The sequence below is a fragment of the Bos mutus genome, chromosome 26 (genome assembly GCF_027580195.1).
Source record: "Bos mutus isolate GX-2022 chromosome 26, NWIPB_WYAK_1.1, whole genome shotgun sequence".
NCBI lineage: Eukaryota > Metazoa > Chordata > Mammalia > Artiodactyla > Bovidae > Bos > Bos mutus.
This window is the reverse complement of record NC_091642.1, coordinates 14,420,535-14,442,698: the sequence shown is the minus strand read 5'-3', so window position 1 is coordinate 14,442,698 and position 22,164 is coordinate 14,420,535. Positions and strand designations below refer to the sequence as shown.

Here is a 22,164-nt window from a genome sequence, read left to right as displayed (position 1 = left end):
CCTGGTGAAAGTCATACAACCAAAGGTTCTTTCTTTTCCACGGTTATGATCGATTGCCAACGGCCTTATAAAGAAAAAGCAGCTTTTCTAGGGGTTTGTATAAATAGTGTTGAAAACTTTATTTTATGTATTTGATTTTATTAAATATTATACAATATATTTTGACGAAATATAGTGTAAATCTATAAATATTTGAATCCAAATCAAATATAATTTTTTAACTTACATTCACAAACACCTGGGCAAAAAAAAGTCTTATATTTTTTTCTGAATATTGGTAATGAGTGTTTAAAGCACACATTATCTCCGAGACACTTCCAGCAATGAGAAACTAGAAGGAAGTCTGAAAAAGAGAGTCAAGTAAGACGGCATATATTAAGTAGTGACACTGAATGGTATGAACTTGGAATTACAGTTGACCTGAACAACACAGGGTTTGGGAATGCCAACACCCCACACAGCTGAAAACAGTCAGCCCTTCATGTCTCTGATTTCACGTCTGTGGATTCAACCAACCATGGGCCACGTAGGACTGCGGTCTGTTATTTGTTGAAAAAACTCTGCATGTAAGTGGACCCATGCAGTTCAAATCATGTTGTTCGGGGGTCAGTTGTACTATCAATATATTCATGAGGTAAAAGCTAGTTATCTTAGATGCAGAAGAACTTGAGTCAGTCTCTTTCGGATTTAATCCACGAATCTCAGTTGGCATTAGTTTTCTATGTAATCACCTACCTGGAAGCAGATGGTTGTAAATTATATGTTTACATGTCTTGTGGTTGGCAGCAAACATTAAAGCCAGTAAGGGTAAAACAGTGAATGTTCTGAAAGCAGAGAAAAGCACCCAGATATATAGTTATGAACAACTAGAAGCTTTCCCTTTCAGATACATACTTGTCTTACCGGATGACAAAGACTGAGAAAGAAACACCTTATATCAGGATTGTTGAAGCATGATGAGATATACCAACATCTAGCTGAAATTTTAGAAAAGAAATGTAAAAAGCTAATAGCTGCTGTGATGTGGAAAAAAAAAAAAAAATCCCAGACTATAATTTTCTTTTACCTGGAAGTCAAGTGTTTTCTAGGGATCTGTTTATTTATTTTTTTTTGATAACTATTATTTTAGATGAAGATGAAGGCGGAATAAAACTGTCTTGAATCATGTTAGGAAAACAGGTACAAATAATAGGGTGGTCAGGGCACACTCCCTTTCACATGCAGGAAAAACCCCAACATCTAAAGATGTCTGTGTAATACTGTATCACCTAGTGCTGTGTGTAGTTTTTCTGAGCATGACAACATTGCTGTGCCTTTTCGATGTAAGTACTGTTAGTGAACATTGTCCGTTTACATCATTTTGTATGATATGAAGATAGCGTGGAATGTCTCAAAAACACTTGTTCATTCTGTAGTTCTGTAATGGTAAACAAACCTACCTAATGTCCGTTTTTTTGTTAAGCTAAAATTGTTTCTGTTAAACTTGGAAAGACTCTTTTACTTCCCTAAGAAAGTAGCTAATACTTCCTTCCATTTTCTTCATGACGTTTTTGGTGGGGCTTTGATCTGAAGTCTGGTTTTTTAAGTGCATGTATGTGTTGGAAGCAAACTGGCTTCCTACTCATGTATTTGCATTGGGCGACTCACACGAGGCCTCTGCTTTGCTGGAGGTGCTTCTATGGCTAAAGTAAAAAAGCAGGATTGTTCTCTACTTCTGTAGGGGAGACCCTTAAAAACCAGTGTGCTGCAAATCAGTTCTCTTGGAGGCTTTGTAGTTCTCCCCACTCCTAATACTATAGAGCTTTTAGAATTTTTGCCTGTAAGGCTTCAGTCTCTTCAAGAATGACTGGCAGCCATGTCTGCTGGTGATCCCTAGAGATCATATAAATGTTTTTCAGATGTGTATTGAGAGCAAAAGGAAAAACTGTATCTGATGAGGAAAAAAACTGTAAGGTCTTTCATATAAGTAATATTCTGGGGTTGGCAAAACATGAAAAGAGGGGCTGTTTTTAAATGTGTGTATCAGAACAAAGAACACACAGCTCTCTGAACTGTCTGTTTTGAGCAGAGGTGGTTTGTTTGTACCCAGCAAAACAGATACAAAAAACTTAATGAGGTAGCAATGAATACTCAGTTCTTTCTTTTGACTGCTAAGTGTATCCACCTACATTCTGTTTTAGCTAGTTTACCTAATAAATCTTCTGAACACTACTGTGCCTGTTGTTTTCCTTTGTTAACCACATAATATCATCAGAATAAAGTATGTGAGAACATATTAACTGTGGATATTCAATTAAAAACTATTCTTTTTTGCTTGCAGGCGTCAGGTAAAATCTGCTCCAGACTAGTTTGAACCATATTTTCTGGCTTTGCAAAATTTGTTTTAAATTGAAATATGTAACTAGCCACATGGGGTCAATGTGGAACCAACCAGTAAGTTATCCTTGCATCTCTAAAGTTGTACTGTATTCCTGATTGCTGTGAATAACTGTGGTTGATAAAAGTAACTATGATATGCAGCCACTTGACTCAGTAGATCCATGGCCATGGAAGTACCATGAAGTCTAGGATGTGCTTGTGTGCATCTTTCAGGGGTGAGAATCCATGGTTTTAAACAGATCTTCAAGTGGATCCATGGCTTAAAAAGGATTAAGGGAAGCTCCCCCAATCCCGTTTTTAAAGAAAAGCTATTATCTCTCAGTTTAGAAATAAACTCAATATATTTTAACATTAAAGTGATTTTGAAGTTACTCACTTTTACGGGAACTTAAGACTTTATTATTTTATTATTAGTAAGAGCCAAATGTCTTCAAACTGCCTTTTGAAAAATTCCGATACACTTAAATTTAGAACTGACAGTGACCCACAAATCTTTACTACTGTGTGTTTTCCCTCTCAAAGTCACGAACGGCCACAGGATATTTTAACTAGTTCTGATACTGAAGAATGTAAGGCTTGATATTAAGAAATGTGGCAAATGAACTGATTTTAAAATAATGCTAAAACGTTGCTCAACTTGACTGTCTAAACATTCATCTGAATACCAATATGTGGAAAATATACTTTAAATAGTCTCATTACTCCTAGATAGCAGAGGCAAATAGATAAATCTGATATTTCACAGCATAAAAAAAGAGTAAAACCAAATTTAATGCTTTTAGACAATTTTCAGAATAGCAATTTTGTTTAGCAAAAGTGGACTTTTTAAGCTTGTTTTCATGGTCCAATTATACAGGCAACAATTCCACAAAGATGCAGTATTTTTTTCAGATGTCGTTAAATGAAGATATTCTTGTTTTCTTGGTAGTTTTTATTTATTATTATTTTTAAGCTATTGATAACATAGCATGGCAGAAAGATTACATCAGGAATGTGATATAATACAACTGTTTTCATTGAAGCTGTAGACCTTATTATTCCCTAGACGGCTGGGAGGGTTCCCCTCCCTTGCCCTAAAATACAACTGTGATGCCTCTCCTGCCTCTCACCAGTAAATAGAAAAATATCGCACTACGCTGAAGGTACATTTTACAATTGTCATTAGCAGCATTTCTGAGCTTTCCATAATTGTGGTTCTACAGAGTCAGACACTTTAAAAACATGAGCAAGATTTTTATGAAAGCAAAGTTTTGCATTATTTCTACAGCTGTTTCAAATGCATCCGTTTCAGCAGCATGCTTGGATGTCACTAAAACTTCCATGGTATAATCCAAAACCACCAGTCACTTACTCTGCTGTCAGTGGTAAGTGATTTTTTTATGTTAAGATGAAAGTTTGTGATCACACTGGGCAGATTAAACTATTGTTCACAGAACAGTATTTTAGCTTTCAGTGAATTTGGTGTATAGAGACTTCTATAGCAGTGTTCTTTTAAAATGCAAGCATGCTTAAACAAAAAAGGGGGCATACAGAGATATATTTTTGTTACAAACTTGGCCAAGAAAGGGTATTTAGTTTCCTTATATTTTACTTGATAATAAAACAGCAAGAATGAGAACTGGCTATTGATTTTAAAACTGGAATAGCTTTTCTACCCATAAAAATGTTTTTACCATCCACGTAAGTCATCCCTTTTATTTGAACAGCTTTTTACTATTCAGAGAACTTCCACAGTTATGCTGTTGTTATCCTCACAACAATTCTGTGAGGTAGTTAAGAGGAAGTTTTGGTTTATTTCTACTTTAGAGCCGGGGAGAGTGCAGCATGGAGCCCTTCTGTGGCTTGCTTATGGTTACACAGTTTGCTAATGGCCAACAGAAGAGCTTCAACTTAAACTCTTGTATGGAATCCTGGGTTATGGACCTGGGCCAGAATCCTTACTATTATATGATGCCTTTTCCTGCCAGTTATAAAAGCTGTGCTATCTAGTTTTAAATTCATGTCAGTTTCACTATATAGCAATTATCATAGTAGCTACCTACGAAAGGGAAAAACATGTACATATCTTTTATTGACACATAAAAGGCCAAAACTTTTATGGTATACCAACAAAGGTCATGCTCACATGTTTTCCCTCAGTCACATGTTACCGAGGCTCCACACAATGAACTATTCCAGTAGACCTTCCTTTTAAGACACCTGGTCCCAATTCCTAGGTATCTATGCTCTCCAATTTTTTTTTTTTTTAATGAATAAAAGTCTGAACTATAGAAGCATTCAGAATGATCATTCCTTTAAGTCTGCAGATGTCAGATAAAACAATAAATGTTATTTTGCATGATTCCTTTCATTCACAACATTCTCATGCATGAAAAAATTTCTAAAACAAAATAGCCAAACCAGATATCAACAAGGTCATTTTAAGAACAGTCCTCTGAAACTTCTAATATCCTTGCACATGCTTTATTTCCTATGGGAGAAGTGAAGCTGAAAAATAATCATAAATGTTTAAAACTTCTACTTGAAAGTATCAATATTTTGAAAGATTATATTTCAAAATCCTATGGTTATTGTTTTTTTTTTTAGTAATCTTGTTATCCTCTCAAAATTCTTAACCAACTGCATTCTATATTTACTCCCTATTACATTTTGTTTTTCAATGCAAGCTCTTCAAATTAATCACTATATTCTTACTATACTTAAACTGCACAGAAGCTTTAGAAAAAAATTTCACAGAAGCATAAAAAACAAGCAATATATGTAATTTTTTTTTTTTTTACTAAATCAACATAACTAACTAAAGCTGCAGCATCTGCTTTCATATTACATTTGGCAAAATCAAAACAGAAAGCATCACCTCCAAACCCCAAAATAACAAAAATCTCAAGCAAGTAGAAATGACAAACTTTATAACACAAAGTAAGATTCAAAACCTGTTCCCTCAATGATTGCTGTTGTCAAGTTGGGCATGCAGCAAATTTGTTGTACAACCGTGATGGAAGTGAAAATATTTCAAGAATCTGGACAGTATGCTATTTAACACTAATTCAAAAACTAGGAAGAGGAGGGGGAAAAAACACAATGAGACATCACACATACATAAACACAAAAAGTCAGCTTACATAATTACGTAATTAGAAAAAGTTAAAAATAAATTAGTAAAAATAAATTCCCAGTATAAACCCAAAAAAGCATAGCTATAAATGCAATCTGAAACAACCAATTAGTGGGCTGGTCATGTTTTTGCTGGAAAACCACCTTTTCCACTCTAGTTCTCACGCAAGTAAGTAACTGTGAAGAAGCAGGCCAAAGTGCATAATAAGAGGGTTTAAACGTGGTTGTATCTATGGTACTTTAGATGCCACTTTTCCTCAATCACTTGCAAGTTTAAATATGGACTGTTACACAGACTCAGATGGGCCAAATAAGTCATCTGATATGCTACTGAATGGCTGAGAGTCTATGAGTTGGGTTATTTCACTGTCGAGGTCTTCTTCTGTGTCATCTGTGTACTTGCTGATTTTCTTGGAGTGCTGGTCTAAAGACAGACTTTCTAAAGATTCAATATCTTCAATGCCTGCTCTGTAGTGGATCATGAGAAGTGTTAGAGCTTGTAGTCTTTCACCAGATTTAGCCAAAGATGCAGAAAGAAGTGACTTTTTCCTTGTATCAGTTGTCTCTTTTTCTTCTCTAACAAGGGAATTATTATGTTCCAACTCCTGATCAATTTCATTCTGCAGTTTATCTAGCATGAACTCTAGTTTCTGAATCCTCTCCTCTGTAGGCAAGCCCCTGTACAGATCACGACCGATCTCTTTAACGGCAATGAAAACGCTATCATCCAGACCACCCTCCTTTCTCACTAACTTTATTCCTGCGCTGTTGCCCCGTTTAGAAGGGCTGTTTGAACCACAGACCTCTGTGTCACTGCCTTCATTGTCTGATGTGTTGGGTGTGTGTTTTGGTGAAGGTTCTACTAGATCAGTTCCTGGCTCAGACAGGCGGGTTTTGGAGACTGGACGCAGGTTTAACAAACGAGAGCTCGTATTGATAATATGTCTCGTCAAACCTGTTGTTCTGTTGACTGACTTCCCAGCTTCAGCATCAACACGGGGGGGCAGGCCTAAGAGGGTTTCTTGTCCTTCCAGCCTGAGATTTTTCAGGGCCCGGTCTATCCGCTGATCTGTCGCTCCACAAAGAGGAGTCTCAGCTAGACACTTTTCCTGACATTTTTTATGGCAGACATAAGCACAGAACATACACTGGGAAGCAGCTTTAGTCCAGACTTTTTTCTTACAGTAATCACACCAAGTCGGGTTCTGGAACTGAGTGTCCTGGAAACTGTGTTTATTTTCTGTTAAACCCATTTGTCCAACAAAATGCTCCTCTTTAGGCAGGGCAGACACCTCTTCGACCAAATGGAGTTCTTTTTCTTTCTCTAAGTTAGTAACTACGTGGTCTGGCTCTCCTTCTTTCAAATATTTGAAGTGAACAGTAATGTCACCGTAGCAGAATTTGTCATTGAACCCCTTCTGCATACTCAAATTGCGTAGTGCGGTTCTCGTGACCATGGCCTTAGGTGACGGGGCTTCCAGTCTGAACTTGGAAAGGTACTCCATGTTTGAAGTGGCTAAGCATCCTAACGCCACCTCTTCAAGTTTCAAGCTCACGTGCCCCAAGCAGATGAGACCCCCTGGTTTGAAAGGGTCCCTGCACCACAGTGCGATGTTTAAGTACCTGTGGCAGGCTTCTATGTCAAAGAAACAGCTGGCTTTGGTTCTTGTCCATTTTCCCAGCTTCTTGCGATAAGGAATTTCCGATGATTCCCACGTTTGATGGTCATCTGAACTGTCCTTAGGTGGGCAGGCGCTTTCAGAAGTCAGATCTTTTGCCACTTCTTGCTTGGCTAAAAACTGCTTAGCTGCAGCTGCTTCTTCTATGTGATCCAGATTCTTCACTTGCTTTTCAGCAGGTTTATCTGCAGGAGGCGGTGGCAGCACCTTCTCTGGCTTTTCAACAGAAATATCTGGTTCGGCCTGAGTCGGGTCATCAGAAGAAGGCAAAGGAACTTTGACTTGTGGTCGTGGTGGCACAGGTGGTTTGAAAGAGGGTCCTTGGGTGGGTTTTGACACTTGTGCTGGTTCTGTTACCTCGGAAGATTTGAGGGCTAAGGGCTTATTTCCTTCTTTGGATGGAAGTTTTGGTGGTGGTGGGTAACTTCCTACAACTAATTTACGGTTTAGAACAGGTGATATAGTTCCGAGAGGTTTAACAGAAAGTGTTGTTGGAGTACGTTTGGGGCTGTGACTTAGTGACTGTGCCTCCTCTCTGGCTTCAGTTTGTGCTCTGACATCACTTGCTAAGTCTTCAAATTCAGAATCCAGGTCTCTATTTTCAGCATCTACTGCCAACCCAGTTGCTTCCTCTTCAAAGTTCGATTGGCATGAGCCTGACAGAAAGTTTTCTTCCAACTGTCCAAAGTTATCTTGCAGCACTGTACCCTGATTACTCTGGCCCACAGGCCTCTCATAATACACCAGCACTCGGTCACCAGCCTGCTTGATGAGCTTCAGCACCTGCAGTGTAGATGTGATTTTCACGCCTGTTTTAAGATTTTAAAAGGGAAAACATAAAATTACTGCAGTAAAAATTACCTAAATTCACTAAGTATAACTGCCATTAATTCGTGATCATTTAACTAATGGAAAAGCAACAGTGAGAACTCTAACGTATGTTGTGGGCTTATGGATACATCAGTGTACTGGTTCTTAAACTCTGACTGCTCCAGTGTCCTGGAAATGTTTACCTTTCCAAACCAAATGATGCCATGAAAATCTTAGGAGGGTGTCCAGCTGCTAACTCCTAACTGCTTCCCATTCCTTTCTAGGTTTAAATGACATTTTTTCCTCAGTTTGAATTAAAGTGAACCGAGTGAAACCTATTGAAAAGGATTTTATTAATGGTTAAACCAGGCTTAAAAATGATGGGAAACTGTGATTCTACTGAAGGAAATTCTACAGCACTTCAGGGATTATAAGCTAGTGATAAATGATTCAAATTAAGAGACCGGTGCTTGAACTAAACTTAGCAAAACACTATGCTGTGAATAGTGGATGCTTACAGGTTCTATTAGCCCTACCCATGAAACGAATCTTTTTCAGGACGAGAAAGAATAAGGAAGGGATAGGAGGGCGTTAAAGTTAACCAAGTTGTTTATTACCTGTATCTGTATCAATAATACCTATCTTAAGTTTTCATTCTAGTTTCTGATAGGTGCTATATTAATTCAAAAGGCACAGAAAGCAGCACAGTGGAAAGTCTCCCCTCCCTGAGGCAATCAAAGCTAGCAGCTTCTGATGCATTCTTCTAGGGACATTCCAGGTGTAACTTTAAAAGGTCTCCCCGCCCTCCCTCAAACAGTACTTACCTAAGCAATCCCCTTCTATAGGACTTAAGAGAAAGGTGAGTCTTGGCTTTCCAAAGATCCTACAGCCATCCTCAATAAATCAAAATAGTATCAGCCCCATCTAATAACCTGACTTCAGAGTTCCCCAACCTCAATATTCTCCAGCTGCCCAGGCAAGAGAATGCTTTAGATCTGGTCATCACTTGGAACTTTTCCACATCAAAGATCTTCTACTTGGAAACGAACTTCTGATCACAGTCTCCTATTTCCACCTCTAACAAGCCTGTCTGCTAACTAAATCTGTTTTGAGGTAGTGTCCATGTCTGGTCATTCCTCCTTTTGCTCTCATGGTCCAGCTGGTCCACTTGCCTCCCTCCCCAGGCTCAGTCTCAAGACCTTAATGGTGTTCACATCAAGCTTTTTTATGCTTTTGCCCTAGCCCTCTCCTCTTCACCATAATGGTGTTCACATCAAGCTTTTTTATGCTTCTGCTCCAGCCCTCTCCTCTTCTACCATCTGCCTGTCCCGATGATCCCTAGCTGGGCTAGCCCCCTCCCTGCCGCTGAGCTTCCTACCTGGAGACAGCATCAAGTTATGCCATCTGTCTCCAGAGTGCTTTTCAGTGCTGCTTTAGCATTCTTTGAATTGGTCTCTAAACAACTAAGTCTCCAAACACCAGCTTCAAACCTTTCTTATTCCCCTGAAACCCACCGTTCCTGCTCTTTTATTCTATAGATGACATCACTTTATTTACTGAAAAGACCAACAAACGGCTGCCTTTTCTCCCTGACCATCATTTTCCGGACTGAGCTGTCTGAGAGGGAAGCTGCCCTTCACCTGTACTCTGGATTCTGTTCCCCATCTCCTTCAGGACTTTGCTCTGTCGATTATTCTTGCTGAAATGTTAATTCCTGTCCTTCTTTTCCTTTAAAACCTTCCGTTTCCTGGGTTTTACAGCACTGTGGTGATTTAGCTCTGATTGCCTCTCCTTACCCACCACCCGCCCCCCCGGCCCTGACCTGTATTGGTCCCTTGTATGAGCCGTCCCGTGGTTTTGTTGCTGGCTTCCCCGACCGCTCTGCTCTCTCCCTAGATCACACCCATTCAGTAGTCTCAACCACCAACTTTTTCTCTGGGTGGCGGCCCCTCTTCTTCAATCTAGTCATACATTCCCAAAGGCTTCTGGGTATCACCACCTGGATGTTTTGTTGATAAAGTTAAAACTTCTCTTTGACATTCTCATCTTGCTGTCCTCACTAGTACATGAATCAATCTGCTGCCCTCCCAGTTAACCTGATTTGAATCGTGGAGATGGTGGACTCGAGATTCATTCTGCTGTGAATCCAAGAGTTCCAGTCCATTTTCCTTCCTGGCTCAGATGCTCCTGACCGCTTGTTTCAACTACAGTAGTAAACAGCTTTTTACTATGATCCTCACTTAGAGCGTCCTTATTTTAATCACCAAACATATGCTGCTTCCCAACTTTCCTAAAACCCTTTAGCTAAACTCAATCATACGGAAATCAAGAGCTAACATGACTTCATGATTCATCCAGCCTTCAGCTCTACTCTCCCCTCTAACCACACTATGTTCCAGCAAAATTGTAGTCTGACATAAAAAATAAGTCCATCTGAAGATCTGAGGTAGGCACAACTTCACATCAATCTAAACTCATCCTTCGGAACCAGCCAGCCAAATTTGGCTTATTTTCCTTTTCGAATATTTCAAATATACACAAGAGCAGAAGAAATAGTAAAATGAACTCCATCATTGAGCTATTTAAGCTATAACATTTTGTCAGTTTTATTTCAACTATCACCAATCCTGTTACTAAATATTTTTTAAATGATACATACCTGCATAAATGAAGTACAGTGATTAAAAAAAAAATGTGTATTATACCTGCCCCTTACCTCAATATTATAATTTTTAACAAATGTTAGACATGAAGACATGGCTTCTGTTTTTTCACCCCATCTATATTTATATTGCTTGGATTTACTTTTGATAATTTTTCAATATTTTGAAAATTAAAAAATTTTCATTATTTTATTGTCATGATGGATATGAATTAAAATAAAGGCAGAGTTTCTTTGACATATAACCAAAGACAACTGCTCCTTAATTTAGGAACTAACCTACCTGGTTGTTTATTGTCTTAGCTGTGAGAGAATATTCTACATAGCCTTTAAAAGCTCAACTGTAACCAACCATGTGTTTAAAAAAATCTCTTGACAAGTCTAGAATGGGTGGGCCTGGTACTACAAAGATCTGAAAAGGTTTAGACTTTTCCCCACTGGTGTCCGTAAGTTAGCCTTATTGATAATTTACATGCAAGCAAATGATCTTCCAATCAATAGATTTGCAGTTTTTATTATACCAATGCAACTGACAGGAAGGCATGCAGGTGACACGTTTTCCTGCCAGTGACAGTGACTTGGGCTGCACTCTGAATGTCAGTCCATCAACCAAAGGCTGGCCAATAAGGCCAGCAAACGGGGGTCGCAGGAGAGATCAGGTATGCCCTGTTAGACAAGGAATCTCTCTCCCGTTCATTATCTAGTCCTAAGTGATGGGGGTAGCAGTGCTAATTCTGTCAGTTTTAGGCTCAGAGTAGTAATGGTGGTGAACATACAGAAAGATAATTGTTGACCTGCCCTTTCATACTCAGTAAAAAACAGAGAAGTAAAAGAAGGAAAATGGTCTAAAGAGGAAGTATTTTAAAGATTTATACATTAGAACTAAAATGATACCTATTTCAAATTTTTAAGGCTTCCTTCAGATTTTTATTTACAGTAATGAATTTTTTCCCATTATAAAAGTAATGTGCTTACAGAAACAAAGAAGGAAGAGGAAAAAAGCCCCACATCTACTCTCTGGTTTTCTTGGTAAATGTCAAGTAAACTGCACATCAGCATAATTACCTCCAATAGCAATCAGTCGATCTCCCCGCTGAAGGTTAGCAATTGCAGCAGGTGAATTTGGGGCCACAGTCTCAATTATGACCTGCCCAGCATAGCCATCAGTTGACTGGACAAGACGAAGTGTAAGTCCGACACTTTGTAAATTCCCCTTTATTAATTCAACCTTTGATAAAGAGAAAAAAATGAAAACAGATTCAGTGGGTTCACAGTGGTGGAGTGAAAACACGAACACACAGAGCACTACAGCTGATGCTTTTACGCCATGGTGATTATTACAGACCGATAAAAGGTAGGAAATCTCTATTGTGACAACAGAAACTAACCTATGCTCAGATTGCACATGTGGGCCATTGGCAACATGAAACACCTTATCTTACATATGTTAGGAAAGATGCATGCTTGGTGTAGAAAATTTGAAAATAAGGCAAAATGAAAAGAAAATCACTCCTAGAACTGCTGTATTTCGTACTTTCTCATATATAATATATATATGTGTGTGTGTGTGTGTGTGTATATATATATAAAGTTGAGATCCCATTATAAATATAATCCTGAATCTTGCTTTTTTGAAATAAAATGGGAATAATCTTCTATTAATATCTATTAAGATGTGCTTGGGAACTTCCATTTTTTGTAGTATATTGTTAAATTTTTCGGGGGTGGGGGGGAGTTCATGCTCATGTTTTATTAAGAGTTATCTTGTGAAATATCCTGTTCTAACTCATCAAGATAATTCTGTTTTCTAAAGAAATACCATCCAATTTATGAGTATGTCTCTCAGACTCATATCATCTATAAATTAAAAAAAAACAACATATACTATCTGTTCTCATTTGAATCACTGATTTAAAAAATGGATAGAATACCACAACCCTCTAGATGACAAGAATTTCATCTGTGTTTATTAAGCTAAATTATAAATCAGTCTAATTGTATTATCATTCAGGCCATGTCTATTCTTCAAGCTATCTCATGAAGGACTCTGCCAAATAATCTGCTAATGTCCACATATATCACTGTCTGTAGTGCTTTAATTGATAAATCCCACTTAAAAGCCAGAAATTCAATTCCCCTACCTAATGATGCTGGCCTAATGATGTTATTGAAAGTTGTTCTTTTATATGGGTGTTAATAGATTTTGAAAAGTTATTTTTATATTAAGGAAAATCTTACCAATATTAATAATATGTTCAAGAAATGGGAAATGTAGTCAAGTTTTTAACTATTTAAAAGTTTACCAAAAAATCTACTGAAACAATCCTTCCATAAAACATTATTTCTGTTTAAACCTCCAAAAACATTGGTCCAATTCTTGCCTCATGATATAGTAAATATCACCTTATAATGTTAAAAGCATTTTTCAGTTAATAAAGCCCTAAAGAAAACTTTCTCTCAAATCCATGAACCTATATATATTCTTAATATACAGAGTACCAAAGCTTAAAAAGAATGCAAATTCTTCTACTTTCAAAAAGTTAACAATGGTAAATGGATAAAAAAAACGCTAAACTGTATGAGACTGAGAACTGTAAATTTTAAAAATTAACATTTAGAATGTGCTTTTTTGTGATCTCGTCTCTTTGTTCCTTAAGTGGAATGGAGATGGGGGACGGTGGGGTTGAGAAGGGAACTGAGTCCAATACAGGCTTCTGCGCGATTCAGTCTCTTAATTTATTTTCTCCCTGCCAATCACATTATTTCCTTTGCTTTTCTTATTTCAAATGATCCTTGAAGTAAACATTCCAGATGGAAAAAAGGTTTTTAGTAGGAATAATTAATAAGGGCAAATACTAAATTACTTCCTTCTCCCAACTTTTATACTGATTATTAGTAAATGCTCTTAATTTCATACATAGGGTACAGAGCTTAAGACATTATTTATTTCATCTCCTTTCTTATTAAAAGCTTATTTCCTTTTAAGCTAATACCACTGACCCATCTACTTTCAGAATTAGTTCCAGCCTTCTCTGATACACAAATTTAAAACTTACAATTAAGTTGTGACAATGATTCAAAAGTTTTAAAGTATAAAAACCCTTAATTATTAAAAACCTGAGAAAAATTTTAAAGAAAATATTTAAAAATGAATATCACACAAAATTTTTATTTTAATGAAAATTTAAGATACTGTTTACAAGACCACTCAAATATCCCATACTTTTAAAACAAAACTGACATGTCCATTGGGGTGAAACTATTTTTAAATTAAGAATAGCAAAATAATTATATAATTCTCCCCTATATACATGTATCTACATTTTAAATTTTTATATGATTATTGGATATACCATGTACTATAAAACATATGACAAAATAGAAACTTTTAAATGATGAGATGAAAATAGAAATCCTAAATATTTTCCTTACATCTGGTAACAAAATTTTAGGGAATTTCACTAGTAGATGAAGATAATAATCATAATCAAGTGGAATTGATTCAGGAATTCAAGGTTGATTCAAGCAGCCAGGAGTCAATAGTGTAAGTCACTTTCTACTTTCTAAACTCTATCATCAAAATTGATAACTATTATATTCATTTTTAAACTATTTTAAGCCATCAAGGTTAACTGAAAGTCAGCTATTTTTAAAACATTATAACTATATAAATATTATTTATTGAGAATCTAGACATCTTTACATTTTCTGCCTTGTATAGTCTTTTGTTTTTCTTGGAGGTTTTCTTAAAACAACAGCTTTCACTTTAAATGTAGGGTTTATGTAATAAGTACTGTTTCTGCAATTAGCTCTTAAATGCACCTATCCATTTGTTTACATATTAAATTATTTAGCATTCAAAGGGAAGTTTTTCTTTACCTCTCCCTCATTCCTGCCTAAAAGAAGCCAGTTAATAAATGCAGAAAGAATGATTAAATTTGAAAAATCACTCTTTTATAATCTCCCAAAAGGGGAGAGAAGCATTTAGATTAAAAAAGAGAGAGACAAACACTAAAGAGATGTAACAACACAATGCAATGTGTGAATCTTGGTAAGACGTAAGAATAAGGGGAAAACGAAAACTCACAAAAACATTATGGGACATTGGGAGCATTTTAATATAGACAAACAAATTAAGGAATTATTAATTTTTTATGTGTGATGATGGTTATTGTAGCATCTATCCACCAATAGAACATGAGGTAAAATGTTCTATTTTTAGAAGATTCATACTGAAATACTTAGAGGTGAAATAAAATGTCTTCAACAATCCTTGCCTATGACTTTAGGCAAATATTAAGTTCTGTGAATGTCATTGACAAAATGACATGTCTTTTTTATATGTGGAGCTGTGAAAAGTTTCAGTATTTATTATTATTCCTATTAGTAAGACTTGGCATCACTAGTCAAAATGGGATACAAAAGTAAATTTAAAAACCAATCTGCTGTAAATGAACTTAATATACTGCTCAACAAACAAGGCAAACATATCATAAAAGAAACATTGATTCAGGACATTAGAATATTTAAACTATTTTATATTGTACAAACGTTAATTTACTTTTATAGGATCAAGACTGAGAAGCTAAAAATAATTTTATGATCACATAAAATTTAAAAACTTTAAAAACTGTCTCGTTAGAAAAGACAAAGATGGTGACTGATGTCAACATTCAATAAGAAAACAGCTGCTGGTTCAAACCCACTAGGAGAAGAATGGGCTCAAGCATGGTCTTTATTAATATTTCTGAAATCTAGAAACCAGCACAGTGATGATAAATATCTACTTTTTCACAAAATAATGTTTTTGTATTTCTATCGAAATTATGTTTCTATCCCACTAGAAAGTTCCCTCTATAGAAGACTAAAGACATAGCAAATGAAAGGGGAAGGAGTCAAGAAAAGCAATAGCAGGGAGATAAAAAAACTGTATTTCTTATGGACAAATAAGAACATATATTTTGAATGAGGAGAGTGAAAAAGTTGGCTTAAAACTCAACATTCAAAAAACGAAGATCATGGCATCTGGTCTCATGACTTCATGGCAAATAGATGGGGAAACAATGGAAACAGTGACAAACTTTATTTTTTGGACGCCAAAATCACTGCATCACGGCAGATGGTGACTGCAGGCATGAAATTAAAAGACGCTTGCTCCTTGGAAGAAAAGCTATGACAAACTTAGGCAGCATATTAAAAAGCAGAGACACTACTTTGCCAACAAAGGTCCGTCTAGTCAAAGCTGTTTTTCCAGTAGTCATATATGGATGTGAGAGCTGGACTTTTAGGAAGCTGAGCACCAAAGAATTGATGTTTTTGAACTGTGGTGCTGGAGAAGACTCCTGAGAGTCCCTTGGGCTGCAAGGAGAACAAACTAGTCCATCCTAAAGGAAATCAGTCCTGAATATTCATTGGAAGGACTTACGCTGAAGCTAAAGCTCCAATACTTCGGCCACCTGATGTGAAGAACTGACACACTGGAAAAGACCCTGATGCTGGGAAAGACTGAAGAGGGGAAAGAGGAGAAGGAGACAACAGAGGGTGAGATGGTAGGATGGCATCACTGACCTGATGGACATGAGTTTGAGCAAGCTCCGGGAGTTGGTGATGGAAGGTAAGCCTGGCTTGCTGCAGTCCATGGGGGTCACAAAGAGTCGGACATGACTGAGTGACTGAACTGAACTAAACTGAATTAATTACAGTAAAACACCTTTTACTGGGAAAAAGAAGTAGCCTTTCAGAGAACATCTCATTACCTATCATGGAATCCTTCATATTCTGATTATCCTACAGAGAAAAAGTCCTATAGGAAGTTATTTTATAAATGTATAAATAGTTTTCAATTAATGTATAAAGAGTATACATGTATAAAGAATATAGCAACTAATATCTAGTTGCTATAAACATGTTCCTGAACGAGTACTTTGTAGCACGGCAGATATTTTATAAGAGAAATAAGAAATGAAATTAATACTTACCATAGGCTTGGTAAAATAGACACTAATGTCTGCCAAATTCTCCTCTCTGGGACTATGACTGCAACCCTTTAGTCCTTCCTACAGTTACAGTGGGAACAGCCATGCTTATGTAACATGCTTCTACTGCCTTGCCTCATTGGATGGTCCAGGGCACCAACCTGGCCCAAGCTGTATCAATCAGAGTCCTTTCCTGGCTGGTAGGTATTCAGATTGAGAGATTCCTTGAATGGAATAAACATAAACATGGCTATAGGTGTCTGTGTATCTTCTTAGGGGCTGTGAAGGGGAGAAAGCCAGTCTAGAGTGAAGAATAAAGCACTGAACAGCCAGGAGCAAGGAGGAGAGTGGTTTAGTTTCTGGTTCCAGTTTGCGGCTAAAGCCTAGCTGCATTCCTACTGAAAGCGATTCAGAACCTAGCCCACACAACCCTGAACAGTGACCGGGACAACTGACTGTGACATGAAACACCATGGAATCCTCAGAGGAAGTACCCATTTTGTGCTTAAGCAAATTTTAGTAGGTATCTGTTTCAAACATGTTCAGGCTGACCAGGCCCTGTGTTAGAGACCATGATATACAATATGTCATAAACTCAAATTGCTGTATTTATTAACTACACAGCTACAAATACATTATGAGTGTAGGGGAGAATCTGCTCGCATCTAGCCAGGGGCCTCTGCTGCCTGCCCCTGCAGGGACTTGGGGCCTGCGAGATGGGTCAGAGAAGGGAGGAGCATGAGGGCCAGCACTGTATCAGCAGCTCCTCCTGACAACACAGGCTGCCTCTTCCATAGACAGGGGCCTGTCTAGCAGCTCAAGGGGACTCGAGGCTTCAGAAGTGGGGTGCTATCCTCACTAAAACCAGGTCCCCCTAAAGCAGAGTTCCCTTACTGAGTTTGTGGTTATTCTATCTAAAGCTGTATTTCCTTTCTTTGTCACCTCTTACTCCAATCCTGTGCTAACTGAACAACAATCGACTAGAGTCATAGCTAATTTCATGGCTGCAGTCACCATCTGCAATGATTTGCAGTTAGTCATTACTGCTAACATCATTAATGTATCAAAATTACTGTTGTAGATGTCATTTTTAAAGTACAAACTCAAGTTGTTTCTCCAGGGCAAGTTTAGCTAACAACTCCCTGAGGAACACCTGGCCTGAGAATCATAAGCCAGAGACACCCTGACTCCTAAAATTATGATTAAGACATGCCATATACAGTAAGTGAAGAAGAACTAAAGAGTCTCTTGATGAAAGTGAAAGATAGTGAAAAAGCTGGCTTAAAACTCAACATTTAGAAAACTAAGATCATGGCATCTGGTCCCATCACTTCCTGGCAAATAGATGGGGAAACTGGGAACAGTGTCAGACTTTATTTTGGGGGCTCCAAAATCATTGCAGATGGTGACTGCAGCCATAAAATTAAAAGACGCTTCCTCCTTGGAAGGAAAGCTATAACGAACCTAGACAGCATATCAAAAAGCAAAGACATTATTTTGCCAACAAAGGTCCATCTAGTCAAAGTGATGGCTTTTCCATCATGTGTGGATGTGAGAGTTGACTATAAAGAAAGCTGAGCACTGAAGAACTGATGCTTTTGAACTGTGGTGTTGGAGCAGACTCTTGAGAATCTCTTGGACTGCAAGGAGAACAAACCAGTCCATCCTAAAGGAAACCAGTCCTGAATATTCAATGGAAGGACTGATGCTGAAGCTGAAACTCCAATACTTTGGCCACCTGATGTGAAGAACTGACTCACTGGAAAAGACCCTGATGATGGGAAAGACTGAAGAGGGGAAAGAGGAGAAGGAGACAACAGAGGGTGAGATGGTTGGATGGCATCACTGACTCGATGGACATGAGTTTGAGCAAGCTCCGGGAGTTGGTGATGGACAGGGAAGCCTGGTGTGCTGCAGTCCACAAGGTCGCAAAGAGTTGGACATGACTGAGCGACTGAACTGACTGACGTACAGTATGTGATTAATAGATATAAATTACTGTATACAAAAGATAAACACCAAAGCAACAAAGATTTACTCTATAGCACAGGGAGCTATATATTCAATATTGTGTAATAACCTATAATGAAAAATAATCTGAAAAAATACATATATAAAACTGAATCACTGTGCTGTATATCTGAAACTAACACACATTATAAATCAACTATAATTCAGTTTAAAAAAAAGAAATGTCATGTAGAACAACCTAGTGGTTACCAGTGCGGGGAGGGAAGTGGGAAGGGACAAGACAGGAGTAGGGGTTAAAAGGTGGCTCAGATGGTAAAGAATCTGCCTGCAATGCAGGAGACCTGGTTCAATCCCTGCGTCAGGAAGAGCCCCTGCAGAAGAAAATGGCAACCTACTCCAGTATTCTTGTGTGAAGAATTTCATAGACAGAGGAGCCTGGCAGGCTATGGTCTATGGGGTTGCAAAGAGTCAGACATGACTGAGTGACTACCACCAACACCAGGGGTTAAAAAACAGCAAACTACTATGTACAAAATAAGTAAGCTACAAAGATGTATTATATATGCAGCACAAGGAAGATGAATCTGCCTGCCATGCAGGAGAAAGAAAGAAAGTGAAGTCTCTCAGTCATGTCTGACCCTTTGAGACCCCATGGACTGTGGCCTGCCAGGCTTCTCCCTCTATGGGATTTTCCAGGTAAGAGTACTGGAGTGGGTTGCCATGCCCTCCTCCAGGGGATCTTCCCGACCCGGGGATCAAACCCAGGTCTCGTGCATTGTAGGCAGATGCTTTACCGTCTGAGCTACCAGGGAAGTCCCAGCAGGAGACGTGGGTTCAATCCCTGGGTCGGAAGATCCCCTGGAGCAGGAAATAGCAACCCGCTCTAGTATTCTTGCCTGGGAAATCCCATGGACAGAGGATTTCTGGTGGGCCACAGTCTGTGGGATCGCAAACAGTCGGACATGACTGAGTGGCTGACACACACACACAACAAGGAAGACTGCCAGTATTTTAGAACAACTATAAAGGGTATACAACCTATAGAACGGTGATCATTGTGTTGCTCCCCTGAAAGTTATATAATACCTTACATCAGCTATGCCTCAATTAAATCACTAGGTGATGATTAATCTTGTGACTTTCTTACCCTTTAAAATAGCCCCTAAATCAAAGACCAAATTGGACTGGATCTAAGATTTGTCTCCCACTCCCTTGCTTGGCACCCTACAAATAAACCCTCACTTTGATTCATACACCTGTTGTCAATGTTGGGCTCCTACGTCTCGGCACACGAGCCCTGCTCCATAACAAGAGGACCCCCAGGCTGGCAGCTCCAGGTCCTGGAGTGTCAGCGACAGAGAGGCTCTTGGAAGGGTGTAGGTCTAGGCATCTCCAAACTCATAAGCTGCGTCCTCAGGGTCTCCATGAGGCTTGAGCTGCTGTCCCTAGCCCCCAGGAGCAGCACAGTAGGCTTCAGAGTCTGGGAGGAGCAGGGAACTGCTGGAAGACATCCTTGTTGGGCAGGAGTACACCCCTGCTCCCTGCCCTTGTAGTACCCTCATGTGCTAAGTAAAGTGGGCTTTAATATCTGTAACTTGTATCTTAGTAGTTGATTAGACTCTGAACTGTTATGAAGAAATTCTTTAACTGTGCTGTAAACATAATCAATATACCAATCTCTAATAGGAATAGAAAAAAAAATGTAGGATGGAAAAGTGTTTTCTCTGTGGCTTAGCATGTATCGACCTGAATTTTGCTGAAACCAAAAGATAAATTTCTACTGGAACAGAAATACTATTTCCAGTATTCTTTTGCATGATATACCAAAAAAAAAGCTTATCAATTGTCAAGAACTGCTGACACATACTAACTAAATGCAATTACCTGAGCTAAATCACTAGTCAATACATACAAGATTGCAGACAGCCTGCATTTAACTTCACCAATAATGTTGGACTCAGGTTAAAAATTCTAACTGTATGTGTACCTGTCTGGTGGACAGCAATTTAGTAAAAACACCAAGATAGCCTTTAAGAGCTCTCACACTCTGACATAATTTTAGCCTTTCCTGGACCCAGCTGTGATGCCTTATTTTCACCTAAGAGGTTGGGAAACAACATATTGATTTTTAAATCCCTTCCTAATAGGGACATAATTTTATATAATGGATAAGAAGAGGATATATTTTAATAACACATCAATATAACTCCTTTACAAACTGTTCTCTTACTTGAGCTTGTAACATTGAGCAAAAAACCAAAAATGCAAGAAAGAATAAAAGGGTCTACGTGAAAGACCCTTGAATTACTGTGACCATGTATACTTCTGAGTATTTGTTCATCAAAAAGCTTCTGAAAAAGACATCATGAGGACTATTTCCTAGCTTTTTTAGTAAAGTAGGGGGAAAGGAGGAGAAATGACACAACAGCCTGTACACATACATACACAGCACCTGTATAAAACTGAACTTTTTAACAGATCACCTTTACTTGGCTTGCTTTGGGACGTGGCATTTAAATTCTGAATATTTGGGGCCCAGTCAATTATGATTAAAGATTTATCCCCAAACTCTGATTTATATTTGAGAGGTCAAGATTTCTAAAACTAGAACAACTTTTATATTGAATATAAGTTCCTGAGCTGTTTGCAAGGGAAACTTCAAAGTACAACATACTTGGCACAGAGTGTCTGAGAGGTGTAACTTTCTGGTCATTTGCTTGAATACCAGATATCAGATCAATCTGTTTATGGCTACAGGGCACAGAATACAGCCAGGCTTGGGACCAACAGTTTACTGTCCATCTCAATTAGAAGCAGCAATGAGGCCGTTGAAGAGCTAGAGCCAGATTTCACATTTTTTGTGTGTGTGATCATTTTTCTTTTTTAAATTGGAACATAATTGCTTTACAATGCTGTGTTAGTTTCTGCTGTACAACAATGTGAATTAGCCATATGTATACATAGGGGAAACAGTGGAAACAGTGTCAGACTTTATTTTTCCGGGCTCCAAAATCACTACAGATGGTGACTGCAGCCATGAAATTAAAAGATGCTTACTCCTTGGAAGGACAGTTATGACCAACCTAGATAGCATATTCAAAAGCAGAGATACTACTTTGCAAACAAAGGTTCATCTAGTCAAGGCTATGGTTTTTCCTGTGGTCATGTATGGATGTGAGAGTTGGACTGTGAAGAAGGCTGAGTGCTGAAGAATTGATGCTTTTTAACTGTGATGTTGGAGAAGACTCTTGAGAGTCCCTTGGACTGCAAGGAGATCCAACCAGTCCATTCTGAAGGAGATCAGCCCTGGAATTTCTTTGGAAGGAATGATGCTGAAGCTGAAACTCCAGTACTTTGGCCACCTCATGCGAAGAGTTGACTCATTGGAAAAGACTCTGATGCTGGGAGGGGTTGGGGGCAGGTGGAGAAGGGGACGACAGAGGATGAGATGGCGGATGGCATCATTGACTCGATGGACGTGAGTCTGAGTGAACTCCGGGAGTTGGTGATGGACAGGGAGGCCTGGCGTGCTGTGATTCATGGGGTCACAAAGAGTCGGACACGACTGAGCGAC

At 38.3% G+C, this 22,164-nt stretch overlaps 1 protein-coding gene across 1 annotated transcript in view; it reads right to left on the bottom strand.

Annotated features, from left to right (window-relative positions):
* Positions 1–222: 222 nt before the first annotated feature.
* Positions 223–22,164, bottom strand: part of PDZD8 (PDZ domain containing 8) — an 85,686-nt gene continuing 63,744 nt past the window's right edge. Inside the window, exons 4-5 of the mRNA XM_005899392.3 lie at positions 11,710–11,872; positions 223–7,981 (exon numbers count right to left, since the gene is read on the bottom strand). Of these exons, the coding sequence (XP_005899454.2) occupies positions 5,781–7,981; positions 11,710–11,872 (2,364 nt within the window). The 3' untranslated portion in view covers positions 223–5,780. The remainder of the gene's footprint in view (positions 7,982–11,709; positions 11,873–22,164) is intronic.